The sequence below is a fragment of the Tenrec ecaudatus genome, chromosome 7, assembly GCF_050624435.1.
Source record: "Tenrec ecaudatus isolate mTenEca1 chromosome 7, mTenEca1.hap1, whole genome shotgun sequence".
In the NCBI taxonomy this organism is placed as follows: domain Eukaryota; kingdom Metazoa; phylum Chordata; class Mammalia; order Afrosoricida; family Tenrecidae; genus Tenrec; species Tenrec ecaudatus.
Window position 1 is genome coordinate 62,385,513 of NC_134536.1, and position 22,764 is coordinate 62,408,276.

General features: G+C 44.7%; 1 protein-coding gene across 1 annotated transcript in view; it reads right to left on the minus strand.

The window, feature by feature from the left end:
* Window positions 1-1,836: 1,836 nt before the first annotated feature.
* The window catches only part of CDC40 (cell division cycle 40), a 56,255-nt gene continuing 35,327 nt past the window's right edge, over window positions 1,837-22,764 (minus strand). The window contains exons 5-15 of the mRNA XM_075554678.1: window positions 21,017-21,156; window positions 20,123-20,219; window positions 18,008-18,147; window positions 17,224-17,298; window positions 14,362-14,407; window positions 12,307-12,408; window positions 10,114-10,229; window positions 9,719-9,852; window positions 7,002-7,078; window positions 4,676-4,820; window positions 1,837-3,689 (exon numbers count right to left, since the gene is read on the minus strand). Of these exons, the coding sequence (XP_075410793.1) occupies window positions 3,512-3,689; window positions 4,676-4,820; window positions 7,002-7,078; window positions 9,719-9,852; window positions 10,114-10,229; window positions 12,307-12,408; window positions 14,362-14,407; window positions 17,224-17,298; window positions 18,008-18,147; window positions 20,123-20,219; window positions 21,017-21,156 (1,250 nt within the window). The 3' untranslated portion in view covers window positions 1,837-3,511. The remainder of the gene's footprint in view (window positions 3,690-4,675; window positions 4,821-7,001; window positions 7,079-9,718; window positions 9,853-10,113; window positions 10,230-12,306; window positions 12,409-14,361; window positions 14,408-17,223; window positions 17,299-18,007; window positions 18,148-20,122; window positions 20,220-21,016; window positions 21,157-22,764) is intronic.

A 22,764-nucleotide genomic window follows, 5' to 3' on the forward strand; every position in this document is an offset into this window, starting at 1 on the left:
CGTGGCTGCTGGGCACACGTTGGTCCTGAGGCCGAAAACGTGGCAAGCGTGGCTGAGCTACTGAGGTTTTAACTCTACTCATTCACTTTAAAATGTTATATGGAATTTGCTTACTGGAAAACTTTGAAGTACATTTGGAACAACTTGCATGTATATGTCCATGGAACCATGTATGTTTAGGAAACAAATGCTTTCTGATGGAAAAGTTTAGTGTCCAAATTGAGATGTGTCCTCAGAGTAAGATACATATCGGCTTTTGAAGATTTAGAAGGAAAAATAGGAAAATATTAATTTGTAAAGCCATTGATTACATGTTCTAAGAATTTCTGGATTTTGGATAAAACACATTATTGAATTAATTTCATGGTTTCTTTTAATGTGGCTATTAGAAAACTTTTAATTACATAAAATCACGATTTCTATTAGATGGCACTGCACTGGGACATAGCCTTAAGTTGAAAATTGGTTTTTTAAGAGTTTGAGGGATCAGCAAGTGGGAACTGAACATGCCCTTGAAAGTGGCACCGCTGGCTCCCGGGAGCTGTGCCAGTGAACGTTTCTGCTTCGCCATGAAAAGTCAAGTCAACCTAAGGGCTCTGACTTCTGCAAAAGTTGCTTCAACAGCTTTTGTTCGTTACTACCAACTCATTGCCCTTGAGTTGATTCTGACTTACAAAGACCCTACAGGTCAGAGTAGAACTCCCTGTTGAGGTTCTGCGATGGAACGGTCTACGGGAGTAACAAGGTTTCATCTGTCTCTCAGGGAGCAGCTGGTGGTTTTGAACTGCTGACCTTGTGGTTCGCAGCCCAGCTTATAACTAACTCATTATGCCTCCGAGCTCCTATCAACATGGAAGGTACATATGTATATTATCTGTATAAATGTGTGTGTGGAATTGCAGGGTTAGTTCATTCACTGTATTTACCCATTGATCAAATAAACATGTGATTGGATACATTTAAACCAAACGCTGTGATGGATACCTCACTGGATTTCCCCTTCTGGTTTTGTTTACATGGCATTTCAATCGCTTTATGATCCACTAATAACGATTGCTGCCAGCTACATGAGGGCATCTTAAGTACGATTCAGCCCGATTTCAGAAACTCAAGTGGGAAAAACCTGCCTGGAGACACTCTGGGCTCAGCGTCTCATTGGTCTCACTTTGAGACCCACAGGTGAATGCCTCCCCCTCTCTGTTTGGCATTCCCTTCCCCGTCCTCACAGTTGTCGCCGGAGGCGGGTGATTTCATTGTCAAGGCCCCCCCCCCCCCCCCCCCCCCCCGCACGCTGTGAGTGCGCCGAGGACTCAATGCCCCGAGGAGTGACTGCTATTTTCGGAACCTGTGTGATGCTACTTCTTCCTGTCCGTTTCTTACACGGCTCCGTTCTTAGGACACACCACTCCCAGCTGTGCTTGAAGACACCAGCCACCTTTCACGACAGCGCCACGTTTCTTCTGGTTGTCAGACAGCCTGTCTGTCCTGAGGGTGACACGAAGGCTGCAGGGAAAAGCAGCCCGAGAGGAACCACCTAGTTCCAGGGGCTCGGTGACCAGCAGGTCTCTCAGGGCGCTAAAGCACCTGCTTCCCGACAGCCTCCAGATGCGGGCCGGCGGAGCTCCACTCGGACCTACGCTAAACGAGGAACTGTGGAGTGTGTATTAGACTTAATTGATGTGCCGAGGGCGCTGCCCTGGAGTGCAAATGATTTAATGAGTACACCTGCACACACCACCCTGACCTCTAGTCAGTTTAAAAGCTGCAAATGATTTTCATTTGGGCTCAGCAGAGTTAAGAACGATGAGGAGAATAAAGACCAACATTTCAGTAGCATTTTCTACAAAAAAAGAAATTGCTTTATTTAAAAATACAATCTTCTTAAAAAGAGACAACTTTTATATACAGTTATGTAGTCAAAAGCACAACAAAATAAATGCAGATTTAGAAATTATGATTTGTATCACACACAACACTGGTGAAGAAGAAAGCTTGCATCTATGATCCATCCTTTTTGCCCCCATCACATTTTAATAATTCGGATTTGTTAAAGCCAGTGGCTGGGGCTCCAGGGAGGGGCCCTGTCTACACCCTGTCCTCTCCAGAGACCTGTCGGCCTTCGTGGCAGGCAGAGAAGAGGCTGTCTGTCCGCTTTTCTTTGCATGCCTGGGTGTCCAAAGAGACAGCTCCAGGATTCTCTTCTCTGCAGCTCATTTGTTCATGGCTAGAGGGCCTGGTCATGTCGCAGGCATTTCTCTTTAGGTTTTTCAAGTGGGAGTTCTCTAAGGGCAAGGGACATGCTCTGCTGTTGTCAGTAGAGGACTTGGCGCTCAATGCCCTTGGGACAAGAACAATACTCAACATGATTTTGGTCTCTAAGCCAGCATTCTGGGTAGCTGTCAACCAATCTGTCTCAGCGCGGTACTGATGTACTTTAAACCACATGCAAACATCTAATATAGATTTGTAATAAAACTGGAGAAATACCTTGCCAAACTAAAGTGCTGTGCGTGACCCCCTTCAAGAGGCTGCCTTCAATCAGTCATTCTATATGTACCATGGCCACTGCTTCTCCATCTGGGGAATTCTAGCATCTTCCTGGGGTATCAATTTTTAATGCAAAAATTTGGAAAGAAGTTGAAAGCTTCCCTAATTTTAAAAGGTTCTGTTGATTGTATTGACAAAATCAACATCATCTTAAAGGTAAAACAATGGCTGTAAAGAAACTACAAGCTGACCTTTTGGACCAGCCCCTCATGCGATTTCTGAACGCACAGCCATGCCCTTCCTTACTGACAGTGCACACAAGAAATGCCAGCGTTCTGGCTCATTCTCTAAGTCGCCTCTTTTGAAACACCTTCTCCTGCCTGAAACGACATAGAGCTCTGCCTGCAGCAACCAGGAAGAAATTCAAGGAAAGACCTCTTTTGCCTGGTTTCTACTGACACTGTTCAACAATGAGAGGCATACGGCCAAGACCACTGCTGGCTGATGACTGCAAATAGACAACACAGGCCGTCCTCGTCAGCCACAGACTGGAACCTGACCCTCTCAGAACTGATAACAGGAACAGACATTTTAGATGTTGTTTTTACCCTAATTTTGGGTTTATATTAAACTTTATCATCAGTCGTCTTCACTCCCCTTTTTGGTGAAGATCTAGCCTTTCTGAGGTATGATTCATAATTATGCTACCTCCTCTAGAGCTTCAGACCAATGGGGGTTCTTTCAGTATAGTTCATAAAGTAAACTCTAACTTCCCACCAATAAGAAGTACTGGCTGTCATGTTTTAGCCAATGACCCTTCTTCGTACAAATGAACAGACAATGGAATTATCTGTGTCAAATTTGGAACTTAAAACAAAACCAAACAATGGGTCAACTACATAAGGCCCTGTAAGGAAAACCTTATCCGTCAATCAAGCTGTCATCCAACACATTTAATAATTAAATAAAGTTAAATATGACATTGGATCAAAAACGATCCTAGACAGTTTAATGATTAATTGCATTAATCCCACAGTTTAATGAGCCCATCCCAGCCGCACGTTATGACTTTCGAGGTCTCGTGGGGGTGCCACACTGCACCGATGCAGACTTTCTCGTGAGCTTTAAACCGACTGTAGAGCTTGGTGGTCTTCCAGTCCCAGACGTTTAATTTCCCGTTCCCGTCGCCTGAGATCACGTAGCTGCAATGGGAGGAAAAGAAAATCCCATGCAATTACTCAAATACCTTAGGTGGGTAAAGTGGGATAAGAAAACAGAGATCTTTAATCTTTTTCACTCTACCATAAACTGCTCTCCAACTCCCAACAACATATCTATCAATAAACGCACAACACTCAGTGAAAACAACAATGTAAGACACGAGGATGCCTACAATTTAAACTACCAGAGCTCAACACGGAAACAGAACTCCCTGCGTAGCGACCAGGGAAAGGCGGAGAGTTCCGGGCCCTAATGAATGAAAGTGTCACAAAACAGTCTTGGGGAACCAAGGTGACATTTAGAGAGCCAGTAGACCTGCTTTTAGACCTACTCTACCATCGAGTACATTGACCAACTCCCTAATTCTTTTTGGCTCCTGTATCTTCCGAATACATCTACCAGTGACCCAGAGTTACCACTCCAAGGTCCAATCACCAGGCTAACCAGACAGCGCGAGAGCCTCTTGTGAACGAACTCTGCGTATTGCACACTAAATGGGGGGACAGATAGTTTCACTGTTAGGCAGATTCTAGGCTTCACAAACCCACTGTGACCTAGAAGTGTCTGGAATCCAGAGGAACTCGAGGTTCCAGCACAGACGAGCTGGACAGTTAAGCTGTTCACGTGAACACTGCAATACGGACCACTTCCTTCTGTGTCCACTCAGGAACAGCAACACCGTGCATGCTTAGGAGAGCAGAAAGACAATCCAGCACCGGTCAGACAGACAGGGACTTATTAAGTGGTTAAAGGCACAAGCCTGAGCAGTGTAAGGAGAGAACACTGGAGTGGAACTTCTCAACATCTACATCTATATATCACTCTCATAATTTGCTTCTATTTTTTTAATTTGGCACCTTATAGAGTTTTCATACAAGTCTCTCTGAGAACATTGTGAAATGTTACTTATTTAACAGTCTATCATTCAATTTGAATACGATAATAGAGTTAGAAGATTGAAAGTTACCTCATGTCGGGTGAAAAGTCCACTTGACAAGCATATCCTGCTACCATATGGCCCTTAAAAATTTTTTTCTTGTTTAATCTAAATCTGTTCTGTGCTCCAAAAATTAGGATTTGGTTGTCCATTGATTGGCATGCCAACCACTTCCCTGAAAATTCAATACATGAAGCACTTTAGAGAAAGATGAAACATTTAAAAGCCTTTTAAATTCTAATTCAAATACATCTACTGCCATTAATATTCTTTTGCCCCCAACTACTTTATCGTTATTAAGAAAAAATTTTACCATACCATCTGCCTCATTGGCAAGAGATATTCATATGTAAAGTAATACATCACACTCAATTTTCCTATCATTGAGCATTTTTCATATAAAGCTTAAAAAAATACAAAACTCCAAGTTTAGTCTAGAACTTTATGAAATGAAATCAATATGTAGGAAGTCAATAAGTAGCAGTCCCCAGGTTATAATAATGGGGATCTGTTTAGAACTGTCTTTATGAATCTGTTGTCAGCCTGAGTATGTGTGGTTGGTGCGAATGTGGCCTGTAGTGCAGGAGAAAGCACGCCGCCTTCGCAGTGACTTAAAAGCTGTACGTGCAGCAAGGGCAGGCGGTTGTGGTGAATGAAGACTGCTAGCAGTTGGGGTTGGTGCACAGGCTGCAGAGTGAGGGCAAGCTGACACGAAAGCAGGCCTCTGCTGCAGGGTCCCGATAAGCTGCAAGATGCTCGATGTCCGTGAGACGAGGAAAAAGCAGGGCTTCGAAGATGGCGGTGGCCCTGCTCAAAGACGGTGGCCAATCTTGCTGCTTGGAATGTGTGTAGCTCTTCCGAGTTTTGCCAATCATCCAATCTCACGCCGCAGGACCTGCAAGGGCTCACCATTCCACAGCTTTGAAATGGAAATGTTGCCATTCTGGTTACAGTGATGAGTCACTGTAAAAATTTGGGTCTGTTCCCCTGTTTCAGTCCCTTGGCCAGGACAGAACCAGTTTGAAGCCCTGCATTAAAGGGCAAGTCCATAAGCCATAATCATAACCCAGGGGCTTATGTGTACAGAAAACTACTGGAAGAAAGAGACCTATTTGTTTTATGTTTAGAAAGATAAATGATGAACTCTGGTGAGAAAATCAAGGATTATTAAAGAAAGCTATCTGAAAAAAATGAGTGCAATTTTCCCAGATTAAAAAATTATAAACCTTAGGTGTTTCATATTAGCCATACAGGACGGGCTGCTCACCTGTCAACACTACTTCCTTTTCCACAGAATTTTTCCAGCCCCTTTGTGTGACTAACAGAGCACCGGTGGGACGGTAGACTACACATGAGCTGCTAACCACAATGCCGCCGGCTCAAACACACCAGGTGCTCCGAGGAAGAAAGTTATGGCTGTCTGCTCCTGTCAAGACTGAAAGTCTCGGATACCTACAGGCATCCCCCCCCCCCCCCCCGTGTCCTACAGACTTGCCCTGCCGCAGCAGTGAGTTTGTTTGGGGGACTTGTCTAGAGAATGGTCCTACCGAGGCTAGTGTGTGTGTGGAATGGCCTTGTTTACAGTGGGCACCAGGTCTGTAGTTGGTGGAAACCACACTGAAGTGCACATGCAGCACAGCAGTGTGCACAGTACAGTGACACCAAGGTCAGACCCAGTCGGGATGCTCTGTCCATAAAAATCACGGGACACTGGGCACCAACCACTAAATGGCGCCTGATGGGAAAGCAAACTCATCTGCCTCCTCTTCCCTGGCCTACACGCCAGTAGCTAAGTGAGCTGCCTGGGGCTGAGATGACGATATTTGCCCCAAGTCGCTTTAATGCCCTCACTTACGAGGGACACTGTGGTACGCTGCCAGGATGTCTGCAGCTCAAATGACCTCAGAACTGAAAGGCAACGAATGGGAACAGTATTATACCCGTTGATCTTACCTACTTTTGATGGAGAAAATTTACATAGTGTGATCACAGGCGCTTTCATTAAACGGAGTTGGACCGCAATTTCTCATCCCTTGGGGAACAAGGCACTCCCAATAGGACACTGATACACCAACCAATGGCTATGATTCTGGAGGAAGGGGGCTTAGAATAAAGCAGCCTGCTACTCAGCTGATGTTAGCTGTCAATCACTGCTTACTTTATGGCTTTAAAAGCTAGTGTGGGTGGGTCGAGTAATAGGTTAGAACCAGTGGTTATTTCTAATGTTGGAAATATTTCCTCAAACAAGTCTGGCCTTGTGACAGTCAAGAAGGGACTGGCCAGGGATGCTGGGAATTCAGAAATCACACCTGGTCTTACAAGCTCATTTACAAGTACGCCCCACGTGCCAACTCACCATTTGGAGACAAAGTCACTGCTGGCATTGAGTGCATACTAGGCTCTGCTATGTACTTGAAATCCACAGGGATATCCCTGAAAAATGAAAAATAACACACCAGCAATGTTTAAAAGCACATTTTAGAACGGTTCCTGAAACAACGGGATAACAGTCCAAAATAAGAGCAGCCTCTTGAAATTAGATATTTATGAAAACTCTTTCCTGAAGAAAAGAAAATCACAGAATGATTTTGTATTGTTTGTTATAAATCTTTCACTTCACCAATGACTTCCCACGGCAGTGACTGACTGTTCTCTTGATTTAAACTTTGGCCTTTATGTTTTTGGTTTTATCTTTAAAAAAAAAGGCTCATTTTAAAAAAAAGGATTCATTGAAAAAGGAACCACGCTTGACAGACCTCAGATGTCTGAGCTCAGCCTGCAGGAGGTGTTCTTTCTTTCCCCCCACTATCAGCTGGGGTGCCGGAAGTGTCCAGCAGCACCAGGCAGAGCTGCCCAGGGGCCTGGGGCTGCTCTAGCCCATTCCTGCTAGCGACCCAGCTAGCAGGACAAGGAGTGTTGGCACTGGGACACGGCTGTCTTCAGTTTGCAAGTAAAGCATCCTAATGTGTATGGTACAGGAGAAAATGCACCGCACATTTTTTTTCCATGTGAAGGAAATAGTCAAACGCACACAAAATTCCAAAACGAATCACCAAAATCTAGAACTACCAAAACTTCCAAGTACCTTTTCATTTTACTATTTAGTTTTAATATTTAAGTATTTCCGTTTCATGCTTAGTGTTCAGATAAATATTCTTTGGAATTCTGAAAGGATTTTTGGTCTTCTTGTGCTTGCCTGCTAAATGCAGATTTGGTGGTTCAAATCCACCAGCCACTCAGGAGGAGGAAGATGAGGCTGGCTGTTTCAGAATCAGTGTGGGGTTACTGTGAGTTGTCAATGACTTGACGACAATGTGGTCAGTTGTCAGTTTGCTTTTAATAAGAGACCAGAGTGCTGTGTGGGAGATGCAATCTGAGGAGCAACAGATACCAAGCCACAATTTCAATGTCAAACTATGGTTTATATTCCAATATTTTGATTAAATGAAAAATAATAATAATCTATCCATCTAGCCAAAAGAGGAACAGATGATTAGAAAGAACTTTAGGATCTTTGTTAAAAAAAAAAAGCCGGGAAACATTGAGAATGGGCACTCAGAATGACTTAAACGAGTCTCAGTGTGAAAAAGGTTTGTTTTTCCTTCTTCACATTTATTACTACTGAGAGCTAATTTTATAACATGGATTAGAAACACCATGCATTTCTAAATTAACCACAGTCCAGGTTCACATTACATGTTTTACTACAAACACATTCTAATGAACTTTCAGGCAATAAATGAACGCAAGCCACTGTGGACCATCATGGTTTCTAGCAAAAATGCCTGCTAGGCAGAGTTCGGCCAAATAGGCACAGCACTGTTTTCTAATGAAGATGTTGCAATTCCATTTACTAAGCTAATAACTCATGTCTGGTAAATAATCTTTGGTTTGGAAATGAATTCATCATCAAAACTACCAGCACTCTGTGAAATTTTAGAGCTAAGGTATTAGGCATGATCAACAAAACAAGACATACACCGTGGAGGTGGACTCTACCGACGACGGAGCACATGAAGTCAAGTGGCTGTGGCTGGTAGATAGTGTCCACATCAGAGCTCAGCACAGAATATGGTTTTTGACTTTAGAAAGATCTTAGTTCTTCGGCAGTCTCAAATCTCAGGCATGGAAGGTAGTGTGCTGTGTTATTTGTCAATTCTCCATTATGTGGAATCATCTGTCGGGCTGTGGTGGTGGACAGTGTGGGAGGGAGCACAGATAGATTACACTACATCTTCAGTTTCCTTAATTGTTCTGATAATGGTTAGGGACCGGCACAATCCCCGAGGGAACTCAGTCTGACGAGGAAGTCACGGGCGGTGGTTCAAGCTATCCGTGGACGGCTGGTGGCGAGGAGACAAGCTTCCCGGTCTGGGCAAGGCTGCCGCCAGGCTTGAGCTGTGGTTCCAACATGCCTCTGAAAACGAGGGGTGTGCTTGTCCTGTTACCAAGCTCATTGTCACCAAAAGACGACTTCGCATTGCATTGCAACTCAATGTCACAACAGGACCTCTGAGACTCGATGAGCTTTGGTCTATTTTTGTTTTCAGAACGTGCCTGTTTGTTTTCCTCTCGAGGAAAGCAAACTGAACACATTCTACGTATTCTACAAGTCAAATCTGGTTTCTACCCCTTAGGGTAATGATATGGAGACATTTCCTACACTGAGTGATCACACAGAAGCTATTTTAGAAAACGGACAGGTTCGCCAACACTTTCTCTGGCCAGGCTCTTATACTCGTTCCCTAGGGCAACCAAGACAGCCTCCGTCCGCTCCTGTCAGGCCGTGGCCCTCACTGCTTGCCAGCGTTGGGTGCAGCGCGCCCATTCCCTGAACGGAGGAGGCAGGCAGCACCAGACACCCCCTCCCCACTGCAAGGAAACCAGCACAGCTCCCTTATCCTGTGAAGAAACGATTATACACCAGGATCAAACAGGTTGGCCAGCCAGTTAAAACAGCCGGGAGAACACTCCAATGGGCGGCGGGGGACAGTCACGCGTGGTCTTAGGCAGCACGCTTTCCAGTGGCCGGCTGATCTGCGTGAGCCAGACGTTCTGCAGATGGACACTCACCATTCCCAAACTCTCAGGCTCTTATCGTCGGACGTGCTCACAAATCTCCGATTCTCATCCACAAAAACAATGGTGTTCACCGCGCCCAAGTGTCGGTCGTATTCCTGTACAATTTCTCCACTGCGGATGTCCCACTGTGTGTCAGGCAAGAGAAAAGGTGAAGGCAGAACCAGCGCAGGCGTATCAAGGCCAACAAAGGCCCTGACTTGGGAACGGGTGGTGGCAAGAGGTCAGCCGGCAGCACGTTTTTGGGTTTGTTTTTTTAAAATAAACTCATTGTCTGTTTTCTACTTAGAGAAAGTAGCAAAACATTAACACACATTAAACAAGTTCATGGCCCACATTCCATTCACTGATATTACAAAATTCAGGAGTGTTACTATCAAAGGGGTTACCTGTACAATCTTTTTATCAGACATTCCAGCCACAAAGAGATTTTGCTTATCCTCATCAGGATTAAACTTGACACAATAAGGTACTTTTCTGTTTGTAAATCTCGATATACACTGTCCTGAAACCAGAAAACCAGTTTAAATCAGTCAAAGTACATCTGCACACTTACAGCGAACCTCGGGGCTGAGATCCGGAGCTCAGCTGCAGGATGCAGTTGAGAAAAGGCAGCATCCATCCTGCTGGCTCCTTAGTGTACTGCACATAGTTCTTTCTCACAACTTTTAATGATTCAAAGGGAGCAAAATTAAAGTAAATCTGTACTATCAACTACAAAACCGACAAATTACAATACAGATCATTCCTATGATGGACTATTAAAAGCAATAAAAAAGAAAAAAACTACTGATACAAGCTACATAGGTACATCTCACAGATATAAGGTGAAAGAAGTTTAAAACTAAAATGTACACAAGGTGATTCCACAAATAGAAAGTTCATGAGAAGGCTAAGAATGATCCAGGCCAGGGCAGTGGCTCCTGACTGGGAAGGGCATAAGAATCCAGTACAGAGTATTAGAAGTTTTTCAGGTTTTGATATTGGTGGTAGTTTAAAAAGAAAATACCGAAGATTTATTCCTGCTGTACACTCTGAAGTGTGCACAGTAAGCCTTTTTTTTAAAGCCTACCGAGAGAGGATTTCCCAATCCTGGTGAAAGTTGGCGACACACTAACAGATAACCGGGGGCTGACACACAGGCATCAGTAATGTTTAACACTCACCAGGCCCTGACAACGTACAGTCCGGGGTGAGGATCCTGACTAGAGAGGTTACGAGCAGAGGCACAGAAAGACCTTGGTTTGAATCCCAACGGCCCGTGTTCCTATGGACAAGTTGGGATTTACGTTTCAATCTCCTTAACCTTCGTGTCTGAGGAGTCCTGGTAACAGTGGTTCGGCGTTAGCCCAGTAACCAAAGGTGAGTGACTTGAGCTCCTGCAAAGGCCATGGCAACTTGTTTCCACAGACTCCTCACCCCCCACGGCCATGCCCAGTGTTGCTGCTCCCCCGGGACGAGACCCCACATGCAGCCCAGGAACAGGAGTGGGAAGAGCGATACCAGAAGGGTATGGGAAAGGGGTAAGACGCGGGGAGAGAGGGGAAACTGATCGCAATGATCAGCACATCACTACACAGACCCCTCCAGGGGCAAGAACTACAAAAACCATGGGGGGAGGGAGACAGCGGTCGGATATGAAAATAATAATATATAATATAATAATAATAATTTATAAACTATCAAGGAGTCACGAGGGGGGGGCGGGAAAAGAGAGGAGTGGATACCAAGGGCTCAACAGAAAGTAACTGTTTAGAAAAGACTGATGGCAACATACGTACACAGATGCCTGACACAGCTGATGTCTGGACTGCAGTAAGAGTTGTGAGAGCCCCAACAAAGTGATCTTTAAGGAAAGTACACAGGACACCCTTGAGACCCGGCGGAGCAGCTCTCCTCTGTCCACTGGGGGGTGGTGGGGGGTGGGTGCTGGTGCTCCAATCAACACACAATGCTGGGGTGGTTTTTAAACTGTAATAATAGTATTTACTTCACAGAGTTTTAAGAACTGAATGAGAAGCTGCTTAAAAGTACTCAGCACAAAGCCTGATAAACAATACATGTTCGATAAATAGTAGCAATTATCGCTACCCTTCAAACTCAATGAACGAAAGAACGTGTTCTAATTACATCAGCCACAACAAACAGATGCGTTAGTATGGCTGTGATGATACAGCCAGCTGGCCCACGGAGGATTAGCACAACATTTTAACCAATTTGACAAATTAAAATCATCCTGCTCATTAGACATTTACTGTGCTTCTGTATTTTGTGCAATACATTGGGTGAGATCATGTGGGAGAATAAGATCAATTAGAATATATGGACGATTTCACAACCGCTTGTCTACCAACGCGCTTGCTTTACCAACTGAATGTGGCAGCAAGCCTGTCCCAGTGACAGAGCGGCGTGCACAGCTGTGTTCCACCTGGACAAACCTTCTGTGAGAGCTCATGGCAAGAGGAATGCGCCCAGCAGTCCGAGGTGGTGGCAGCAGCTTGTCACCAACGACCACTTGTGTGACTTCATTTACACATGGGAACTGGCAGGAAGGCAGGCATGGGGACTGGAGGAGCTCTTACCTGTCTCCGTGTCCCAGAGCTTAAGGTAGCGATCATAGGCCGCACTGAGGAATTGAGTGCCCGCCGTGTTAAAGCAGATGTCCCGAACCGCTTTGCTGTGACCTGAGGGACAAGACAAGAGGACGGAAGGCAGGTTTCTTAGACGCCTTTGAAGTGCAGCGTTCAACAGTGGATCTCAACTTGGTCTGAGTCAGGAAACCCCCGGAACCTCGTCTCCCAATTAATTCACTGTGTGGATTTGGGAGCATGGTGTTTTCATCGTGATTGCTTTTTTCCTTGAAGAAGCTCCTGAGAAGATTCCGGTACGTAATGCTTATGTAAGAGCCAAGATCAAAGGTACGCTTTGGCTGTGTTATTGAGCGCTGGCCACGGCCATCTCTCCCTAGGTAGTACCTGCAACTGATGACTACCAAGAACTTATAAACTGTAATGGGCCCACTGTCACCAATGACAGAGAAGTGACTGCTGGCATGCTGGTGGGTCACTCCGATGGTGCACCCGGCTAAGAATGACAACAACATGATCTACAGTTGAACTTCAGGAAATTATAGCCCTTGCTGAGTGACTGCCTATTTCTGGGATTACATTACCAAAATTTCGTAGATACAGATGCAGAATTTCAGAGACTAAGCATTATTGGAAACAAATGTTAGCTTCTGTGTTTTGTTTAAAAATAGAGTTTTGGCAATAAATTAATTCCATGGCATTGATCGAGCTGTACTGAGAAATCAATCTGGCAAGAACCAGTCTAATTCTTTTGAACGTTACAGGGACACGTGGCTGAATAAAGGTCTCTACTCTATTTGTAACCCCCTCACCATGACCATGACTTCCAGGGACCATTGGATAAAATGTTTACGGGACAGACTGCTAACCATCTGGAGTAGCCCTCACCCCTCCCCACTCCCATCAGTGAACTACTCAAGTAGTGGTGGGCAGCGGAAGCCAGGCATGCTCTCTGCAGCAGGAGTCCCCGTCCGAGCAGCCGGTCTTCCTAGGGGCATCACTGAGCAGGGGAGATGAACGGGGGCACATCCACTGCATTCGAAGAAGAACATCCTCCCCTTGAACACAATGGGCGGCCTTCTACAAGACTTCCCGTGGGCAGTGTTATTTGTGCATTTTGTACAGTAAAGCTAAAAACAAAGCCACCGAAGTTCCCACCAGTAGAGTTTCAAGGTGGGGACACTTGAATTTGGAAAGAATCACCTGTCCTTCAGAGGACATTTGGCAAGGACAAGGCAGAAAGGCTGGCCTGTCAGAAGATGGTCCGATCTTTGCTCCCCTTCTTCTCTGCCCACGAAACCTCAACCTTTTCTATGTCCTAGCCGCCCACTCCCAATTTCCCCCTAAGCTCCTCGTCCTCTGGGTATCTAACTGCTTTCTGGACCTTTTCACTGCATCTCCCAGAGCGAGCTCCAAGGGCCGCGCGCCCAAGCCCTCCTCGCCCTGCGGTGCCCTGTCCTGGTCAGCAGCGCTCATCGAGCAGAGGAAGGTTCCGCCTAGATTCTTGCCTGCCTCTCATCACTCAGCCCTGTTATTGAAGACCACTGATTTTAATTCATAGCCAGTCCTTTCCTTTGACTCTGAGTCTAACCACCTCTAATCCAGACCCTGCTTCTGTACCTGCCCCTCCTGGGCATCCTCCAGCTTGTCATTGTGATTTTCATACATTTCAATCAGATCGTCCTGTCTTCCTGCTGGTCAGGGCGGCCCATTGTCCTCCACAGACTCTAAACTCCTTAGTTGGCACACAGTGTCCTCCATGCTTCGGTCCCTCGGGTGGCCTTTCTGTCTGCCTTCACTTCTCACCAAACCCACACTCTGGCAATTCTGAAACACGCAGGTCTCCCCCCAAACACCATGCTTTCTCAAACCATGTCTACTTTTATTTCTGCCGCCACACTTCCCAAGCCCCTTACATTGCCCACCTTCAGGGCTCAAGTCTAAGACGACTTCCCTTCCTATCAGTGTTGGAAAATTACTGTCAGTGATGTTATCTTAGTTAGAACACGTCTTCAGACTGCTAGCTAAACAGAGAGGGGAAAAAATTACCAATAAATGTTCGCAGACAGCGTCGGTCTTCATACACCTCCCATAGCTGGAGGGGGAAAAAAAGCAAGGAAAATAATAAATTTCATACAAGGTTTTGGTAAAATGAGAACTTTCAATTAATAACAACAGCCGCACGCTGGCTATCACGCTCTGGCTATAGGGGCACATGCTAGTAGATTTAACCAAACCCATCCGCACATTCTTAACTGTGCCAGGTTACGTATCGTGCTACTTAGGACACACACACACACACACACACACACACACACACACACACACACACACACACACACACACACACCCACCCACCCCCCATACATTGTTTAAAAGACACTTTACAAATCGGAAACAGAGATTCATCAAAATATCAGGAGACCTTAACTATGGATGGAGGAATGTTCCTGTCTGTACTTTATCTATTCTCTGTGATGACAAGTTGGTATTTTTGCACTGTCAGGCACTGCTTCGAGAAGAGTTGATCATTAAACTGCCATATAGCATTATTTTGATACTGAAAGGCTGCTTTCTTCTCTTCCTTTCACAAAGTAAAAGTATTCTGTGTGAACACGATGATCCAGTCTGAACCACAACAGGCTCATCGTGCTCCCTGCGTCTAGATACACTGGGATAACAGCGGCAAAGCTCCGTTAGTCGTGCCTGTCTCAAGTGAACCCCTTGTGCTCTTGCTGGTGCTCTTCAGGCAAGCTTGCCGTGGCTCCCCAGGGCCAACAGGACCCCTTCTCAGTTCCCTCGGCACGGTCTCTAGCCCATGACTCTAGTTTATGAGTCCCTAAGGTTTTCAGACGTTTCCAGCATATGCCAACCATGCTCTATGCCAGAGGTGGGGTGCCTGGCCTGCTGGCCACAGAAGGCCCTCGGAGGCATCAATAGCAGCGGACATCGCGTGCCGCACCACAGAGCCACTGCATTGGGGGGTGAGGGGGGTTAACTGCTTGACCAAATGTCACGGGCTAATTTTTAAGCCGATCATTTTGTACAGCCTGCGAATGATGCTGTAACTACCCAAATGGCTCTTGGCAGGAAAAAGGTTCCCCGGCCTGCGGTCCATTCACCCACACTCCCAGCATCTAGTAAAGATTGGTGGACACCCAGGCTAAGCGAGTGGAGCTTCCTGTCTAAAACCGGAACACCTTTCATCCATCTGCCTCTATAATGATTATTTACATCATCATGAGACTAACAAGGTCAGGGACAGAATCTCAATAATTATATCCAGTCTCTTGGTTCCAAATAAATGTTCACAGGTGCGAACTAAATTGATATTTTTAATCCAAGAGAAGGACATACTCTTACTTAAGATAGTTCATATTAAGTGAAAGGAAATGAAATCGGGTCTTTATTCAAAACTATTGGCATTTCACAAGAGGCCTGGTGGTGTAGTGGTTACGCGCTGAGCTGTTAACTATAAGGTCGGCAGTTTGAAACCAACAGCTGCTCTTTGGGAGAAAGATGAGGCTTTCTACTTTTTAAAGAGTTAAACAGTCGCTTTGTTCTAACAAACTGGCATTCTGTGATGCTCACCCACCCCCTACTACATGATCGCTAAAGGCAAAATGGGTGCATAAGCAGATGTGGGATGATGGTTTCCAGCTATTAAAAAATATAGCATCTGGGGTCTTAAAGGCTTGAAGTTAAACAAACGACCATCCAACAGTGAAGCAACAAGCCCACATGGTGTGATCATGAGGTGCCATTGAAACTGGGCAATGGGTATCTGAAGGTTCACAACAGTAAACAAACAAATATTCATTGGTGAGAATGGAGGGGGGTTGGATTGGAGACCCAAAGCCCATCTATGGACCATGGAACATCCCCGCACAGAGGGGTCGCAGGGAGGGGATGAGTCCATCAGGGTGCAGTGGAGCACTAATGGATCACACAATATACCTCTGATCCCTTGAGGCCTCCTTACCCCCCACTATCATGACCCCAGTGCCGCTTCCCACTCTGGACAAGACGGGAGCATGTACACAGGTATAGGCAAGAGATAAAACTCATAACACATGGAGCCCAGGAACAGGAATGGGAATAGAGATGCCAAAGGGTAGGAGGAAGGTGGGGAGAGGTGGCCACTGATCGCAATGAATGGCACAGAACCCGCCCCCCCCCTCCAGGGGGAAGAACAACAAACCCAGGGGAAGGGAGACAGCGCTCAGTGTGAGATTTGAAAATAATTAATATACAATCTATAAAGGGTCCTGAGGGGTGGGGTGTGTGCAGGAGGGAGTGGGGGGGGGGGAAAAGGAGCTGATCCCAGGAGCTCAATGGAAAAGTAAATGTCTAGAAAATAACAATGGAATATATGAACTAATATGTCAGATACAACTGATGTATGCATTGTAACAAGAGTTGTAAGAGCCCCCAATAAAATGATTACAAAAAAAGTTACAGTCGCAGATACCGGGGCAATTCTACCCTGTCTCACGAGATTGCTGTGAATCGCCATCGACTTGAAGGCGGTGAATTTTGAGTTTTATTGCTCTGCAAGGGAAGGATCAGGTGACGCCGTCTGCCTCCATAAAGACTGACTCTCGGCACCCCTGTGAAAGGCTGCTATGAGTTGGAATCAGCTCGATGGCAATGGGTAAAGTCAAGGAAATTGGATTCTGTTCTAATCGGTAATCTAGTAACTGCTGTCTTATATCTTATCAGAGTCTAGACAACTGACCACACAATCATATTTAAGTTCACGTGTAAGTGCAGAAGCAGCTCATAAACTGCTGCATTCACAAGGCCTAAGAAAAAAGAATTATCGAACAAGCCTAGATTTATTCCCCAGCAGTCAGACAGCTTGAGCCGCGCCACTAGTTTCCCAGCAGCACCTCTGCCCTGAGAGCTCACCTTAACCCTACAGTCCATGGAGCAAGACAGCAGCAAATGGCCGGAGAGAGGAAACAGTCGGACTGCACTGACACCCTGTCAAAAGGATGAGTGAAGAATCAGAACAGTCTACCAGCTCAGATGAAACACAAGAAAAACGCAGGGTAGTTCTAAGCAACCTAATTTACTGTTGTCCTTCATTCCAAAATTCATGCCCCAGAAAAACCTTCATTAGTATTCCAGTGCAGCGCATCTCCATTTGAACCCGTGAGTTCACCCTGAATATTGACTTTCCCTCAAGAGTCCTGGATCGGTGCCCCTGCCAGTGCCCCTGGCGCGCCTCTTCCTTCAAAGGGCTCCAGGTTGTCGGTTAGAATAGTGTCAATCAATACCCAACATTTTCAGCTCTCGTCTCTGTGTCAGTGTCACCAAGGACCAGGATTTACAGACCTGGAGGTGCTACCGGAATATGGTGACCCCAAGAGCTGCAGCATATGTACTGAGGCCAAGCGGGGGGTTGGGCCTAGTGCCGACCCAGGACTCACTGACGTGGTGCCACGACACTGAGCTGTGAACGGGGATGCCATAGCCAACCCAAATGGCTCTGAAGACTGCTGAGTCATTGTGACTGACAGGTAAGTGCAGGGATCTCCAAAGCCTAACTCGAAGTTTTCATCTTCACTTTTACTTTCCCTGCTCTGTTATCTGTATCAGAAATACTGGTTATTCCACATTAATAATAGAAACTTTATGTTGGTCTCACTATTATAACATGACCACAAACAAAACCAACCAACTTGCCTACCTTTGTGTGTCCAGACCATACATGAATTTGTTTTTTGGGGAGATAACACTTCTCAGGGGGCACAGTTGACCGGAGATTAACACCAACATCTTGAGGTATGTGAAGATATGACCTGCCCTGGTAGTCGTACATTTCTTTGACTGAAACAAGAAGGCATAAGCAATCAATGAGCAACTAGAAGGCACAGTCTCTATGCGTAAAATACTAACAAGCACTCCTAGTATACTAGTTCATAATAAGGTTTAAGAAAGAATATTCTAAGGCGTGCAGACCAAAAGTCAGTCAAAATTTAGCTGCCAGAAAAATAAAAATTAATAAATAAACTAAAGTTAATAATATTACAGCAGAATTCTGGAATTCTGAAATGCTCAGGAAACATTAGACCTCCAAATTAGATTTCACCTAGTTGACTCAGTAGTGCATTTTAGAGATGGATAAGGAAGCTTCAACAAAGTACAATTAGAGCAGGAGAAGAAAACACTAATACTTGGGCCTTGTACGTCGATAGGAAATCATCAGAAGCAAACAGGGCGTGGGGCAGGCTCAAGTGAAACAACGCAAAACAATCAACTATTTTTTCCCTCTTACGCTCTTCCAGTTTCTTTTTTCATTTATCTTTTCTCATTTTCACATAAATTTTATAACACGATAACCTGTGTGCCGGACAATTCAACCAGGGTGCAGTCTAGCACCGATGAAACACACATCATTCATTCCTCTAGTTCCTGAATGCGCCCTCTCCCCCACTACCATGACCCAGTTCTACCTTACAGATCCAGCTAGACTGGAGCACACACTGGTCCACCAAAGAGCTCGCGACACATGGAATCCAGGACAGAGAAAGCTCTCAGGGACAGTAGTGGGAACAGCGATATCATGAGGGGAGGGAGAAAGAGGAAACCTTTCACAAGGTTGGCTATATAGCTCAGCCCTCTCCCTCCCCAAGGGGGAGGAATAACAGACATGTGGGTGCAGGGAGACAAACGGACAGTACAAGATATGAAATAACAATAATCTGACATTCATAAGGATGGGAGGGTTGGGTACGGAGGGAAGAAAGGAGTCAACATCAAGGGCTCAAGAAGAAAGAAAAGGTTTTGGAAATGTTGATGGCAACATATGTACAAGTGTGCTCTATACAACTGAGTGAGGGATTGTTAGAAGATTTGTAAGAGCCCCGCAATAAAATGATTAATAAAAATATAACAACCTGTGCGAATTATAGGCCACAGTTTATGCACAGCATTTGCCAGTATGTGTCCCTGAGTGCTGGCCCTCACTGTCAGGGTGGCTGGCACCACAGTACTAAATAGACTCCGGAGAGAGAAAGCTGCAGGTTACAATACCAAATACAACCTTCTTGCACTTAAGCATTTGATAGGTGATGACACAGTAGAATAATCACTACTATCAGTGCTGAATTATTGTTTCAGATGATCACTCCCTATTTCCTCAATACTAACGATGAACAAATTAGACGCAATCTAGAGTGTAATGTATTTTGGTATGCACTTCTTTCATAAATAATTAGTTTTGGAAGTCTTTATTTCCAATCTACTTACATGAAAAAAACGTAGTTTCCAAGTATAATTTAGTAACATTTGTATGTACTTCTTTCCACAAATAATTAATTTTAGAAGTCTTTATCTCCAATCTCCTTACATGAAAAAATGTATCGCTTTCAAGCATAATTGAGTAAAGTTTGTAAACTGTGAGAATACCTAAACAATAAACATTTGGCATGGGTGACAAAGCAAAGGTTTAAATGACTGTTTGGGGCACGAAGAACTAACAAAAAGGGGGCCAGCTTCCTTCGGAAAAAGATAAGATTTAGGAAACATTCTGGTTTCTTACCATGCGTTACTCATTAATATTGGAAAAAAAAATGAAAATCTGTGGCTATTATTAATCATGCTACTTTCTCTCTTCTGTTAGCACGTGCCTAGGAGAATTTGCTGTTATTTATTTGGGATGCAAATTGTCCAGCATAGTCATTCTTCACATCATGATTTTATAGCTGCTGATTGTAGGGGTAGTTGGTGTTATGTGCACTAGGCATAGAGTTGAGATCTTTAAGTTTATCTTCAAGAGGAAGAAATATAAAAAACATGTTACCGTGTAAGATAGTCTTTTCCTCCCCGGGTTTCTCATCTTCCTGTTTGCCTTTCTTCTGCCTCTTTGCTGTGATTTCATCCAGTTCTTTTTGTTCTTCCTGGGAAAATGGTGAGAACTTGGAAATGAACCCTCTCGACCCCAGGGCATTCGCTTTACAACAAGTCCACTCTTTTGGTGAAGCTGTGATCACAATCTCGGCTTTCTCACAAGCAGAGACCGACTGAGGACCTCTTCCGCGATTACAAACCGCCCTGAACACACTACTTTCTCGCATGGATTTTATGCAAAACCCACCCTTATGCTAACGATGAAAACAAGGCTATTAGAAAAGCTAGTACCAGGAAGGAGCTCAGATTTCCGTTTGGCTCTTCAGTAAGCAACATTGACAGTCCTAAGGGCGTAAGCAGTGACTCTACTGTGGTTGCAAGGCTTCATGGGCAGTTGGGTAAAGAATTCAGGATGGTAGTAAATCTTCATTGATAATAACAGAGAAACTGAAAGCCTAAAATAAACAAATAGCACTCTATGTATCTACACAGAAGGGTGTGTGTGTAAGTTTGATATATGGACACAAGAAACAACTAGGGAGTTGTTTGGTCTTGTCCACTCTGCATGCCTGGCTCACAGAGCTAGTAGGGTCAGGAAGAGGGATGGGTACAGCAATGTTTTATAAACATTATGCTTAGAGTACTATGCTTAGAGTAACAATACAGAAATACTACCTCCTTAAATACTTAAAAATGATCTCATAATTAGATGGAAATACCGAGAAGGAAAACAAGTTGTCTTAGCAGAAAACTCTGGTGAGTCCTTTGCTTCCCTAAGGATGTCTCAAGCATATTAATAGAGACCCAGCATACACCTGAATGGACCATGGAAAACATCAAAGCTTACTTCTGAAGGTTTGGCTACATCTTTTTCATCCACGTATTTTGCCCAGGGCCCCAGGAAACCATCAATATTAGATGCATCGTTTTCCTTGAACTTTTTCCTCTTTTCTGTTTTCTTCTGACCAGTTTCAAACACAGTTAAACCTACATGGAAAAGAAGACAGTTTACTAATGTGCATCTTCCTCTTCTAAAAGTTAGCATCTATGAATTTCACTTTCTGTGGCTATAGAAAGGTAAATAGTAAAGGGAGCAAAGCTTTATTAACAAACCAACTAAAATGCATGTTGAACTTGCCAGGTAAACTAACTCACACGATACAGAGGGATCCTACCTTCTGGACAAAGCAGCTGTCACTGCAGTGTTTTATAAACTACTGATTACCTCCGTCGAACAAAGGACTCAGGCAGGCAACCCTACAGTGGTGCACTCCTGCAGTTCTGTGAGTGGGCCCCACCTCAACATCACGGAATGCCATCCCTTTAAAAAGCCACCCGCGGCTCTGTGATGTGATGAGACAGGGTTAGTGTAGGGTCTATCTGGTGTCAATCTCAACAAAAGAGACAAAAAACTCACGGTGCCAAAAAGATAGTCTGGCTGGGGTGGGGAACATGTACCAAGCCCAGGAGCATTGCTTAGGAGGGACAAGGAGCTTCCTCCAGAGGATTATAACCACAGATCGGGAGGCCATAATGGTGACACCATTCAATTCGTAACACCCAGTGACTCAATACTGCTAAGCAGTGGTAAAGCTACTTTCAGAAAGAAAAGTCTAATTATTATATAACAGAATTTTATTAAATTACATTAACCAAGATGAAATACCAAACCCACTGCCATTCATTTAATTCTGATTCACAGCCACTCTATCCAGGGTTTCTAAGACTGAAATCTTTATCTAAAAATGATACAATCTCATTCTTCTCCGGAGCAGTGACTGGTGGTTTTAAACTGACCACCTTGGGATTAGAAATGCCACTCCTAACAGTATCACCAGGGCTCCGTAAAATTACATCGAATATTGAAAAGGCATCTTTACTTCCCTAGTAACACAACATCAAAGGTTCCATAAGGTTTCACAATTTTCCAAGTGAGTTCCGCTTAACCTTCACCTCTAGACAGCTTAAGAGCGAAAAGAAAAGCAGGTGTTTCTGGCTAAGACGTTGACTTGATCGGCAGGAATTGGCATCTGCATGCAATGTGTGGTTGGTAAACACAGGCTTATCGAAATCATAGTCACAAGTTCACTGTTAATTGAAAATCTAGCCACACAGAGATGTAGCTTACAGAAATCTAATTTGAAGGGGATAAATCTATATCAATTCAGCATCCTTTCCACTGTGCTGCAACAAAAGCTTTGTTAAAGTTTTAGGTGAAAGCACTAGACGCTAACTGAAAGGCGATGGTCTGCCCCACGCGTGGCTCTGCGGGAGAAGGAGCAGGCAGCCTGTTTCCATGGAGATTTGCCAGGGTGAGACTACTACGGGCAGGTCTTCTTTGTCCTGTGCAGTTGCTATGAGTTGGGATTGGCTAGAGTGTGAACAACAATGTAGCTCACACACAAAAGGTCACTTGATCACATAGGATCTCTAATTTCTAAGTAGAAGCCACCTTAGAGAATACATTAATCTTTTAAAAGTGATCACTCTTATGAGTAATATTCCAATGGCCCGATGAACTTTGTGGCAAGTTTGCACTCAGAATCCATTTGGGCTGCTCACTGCGAAGCCGGCAGTTTGAGCTGCTCCACGGGA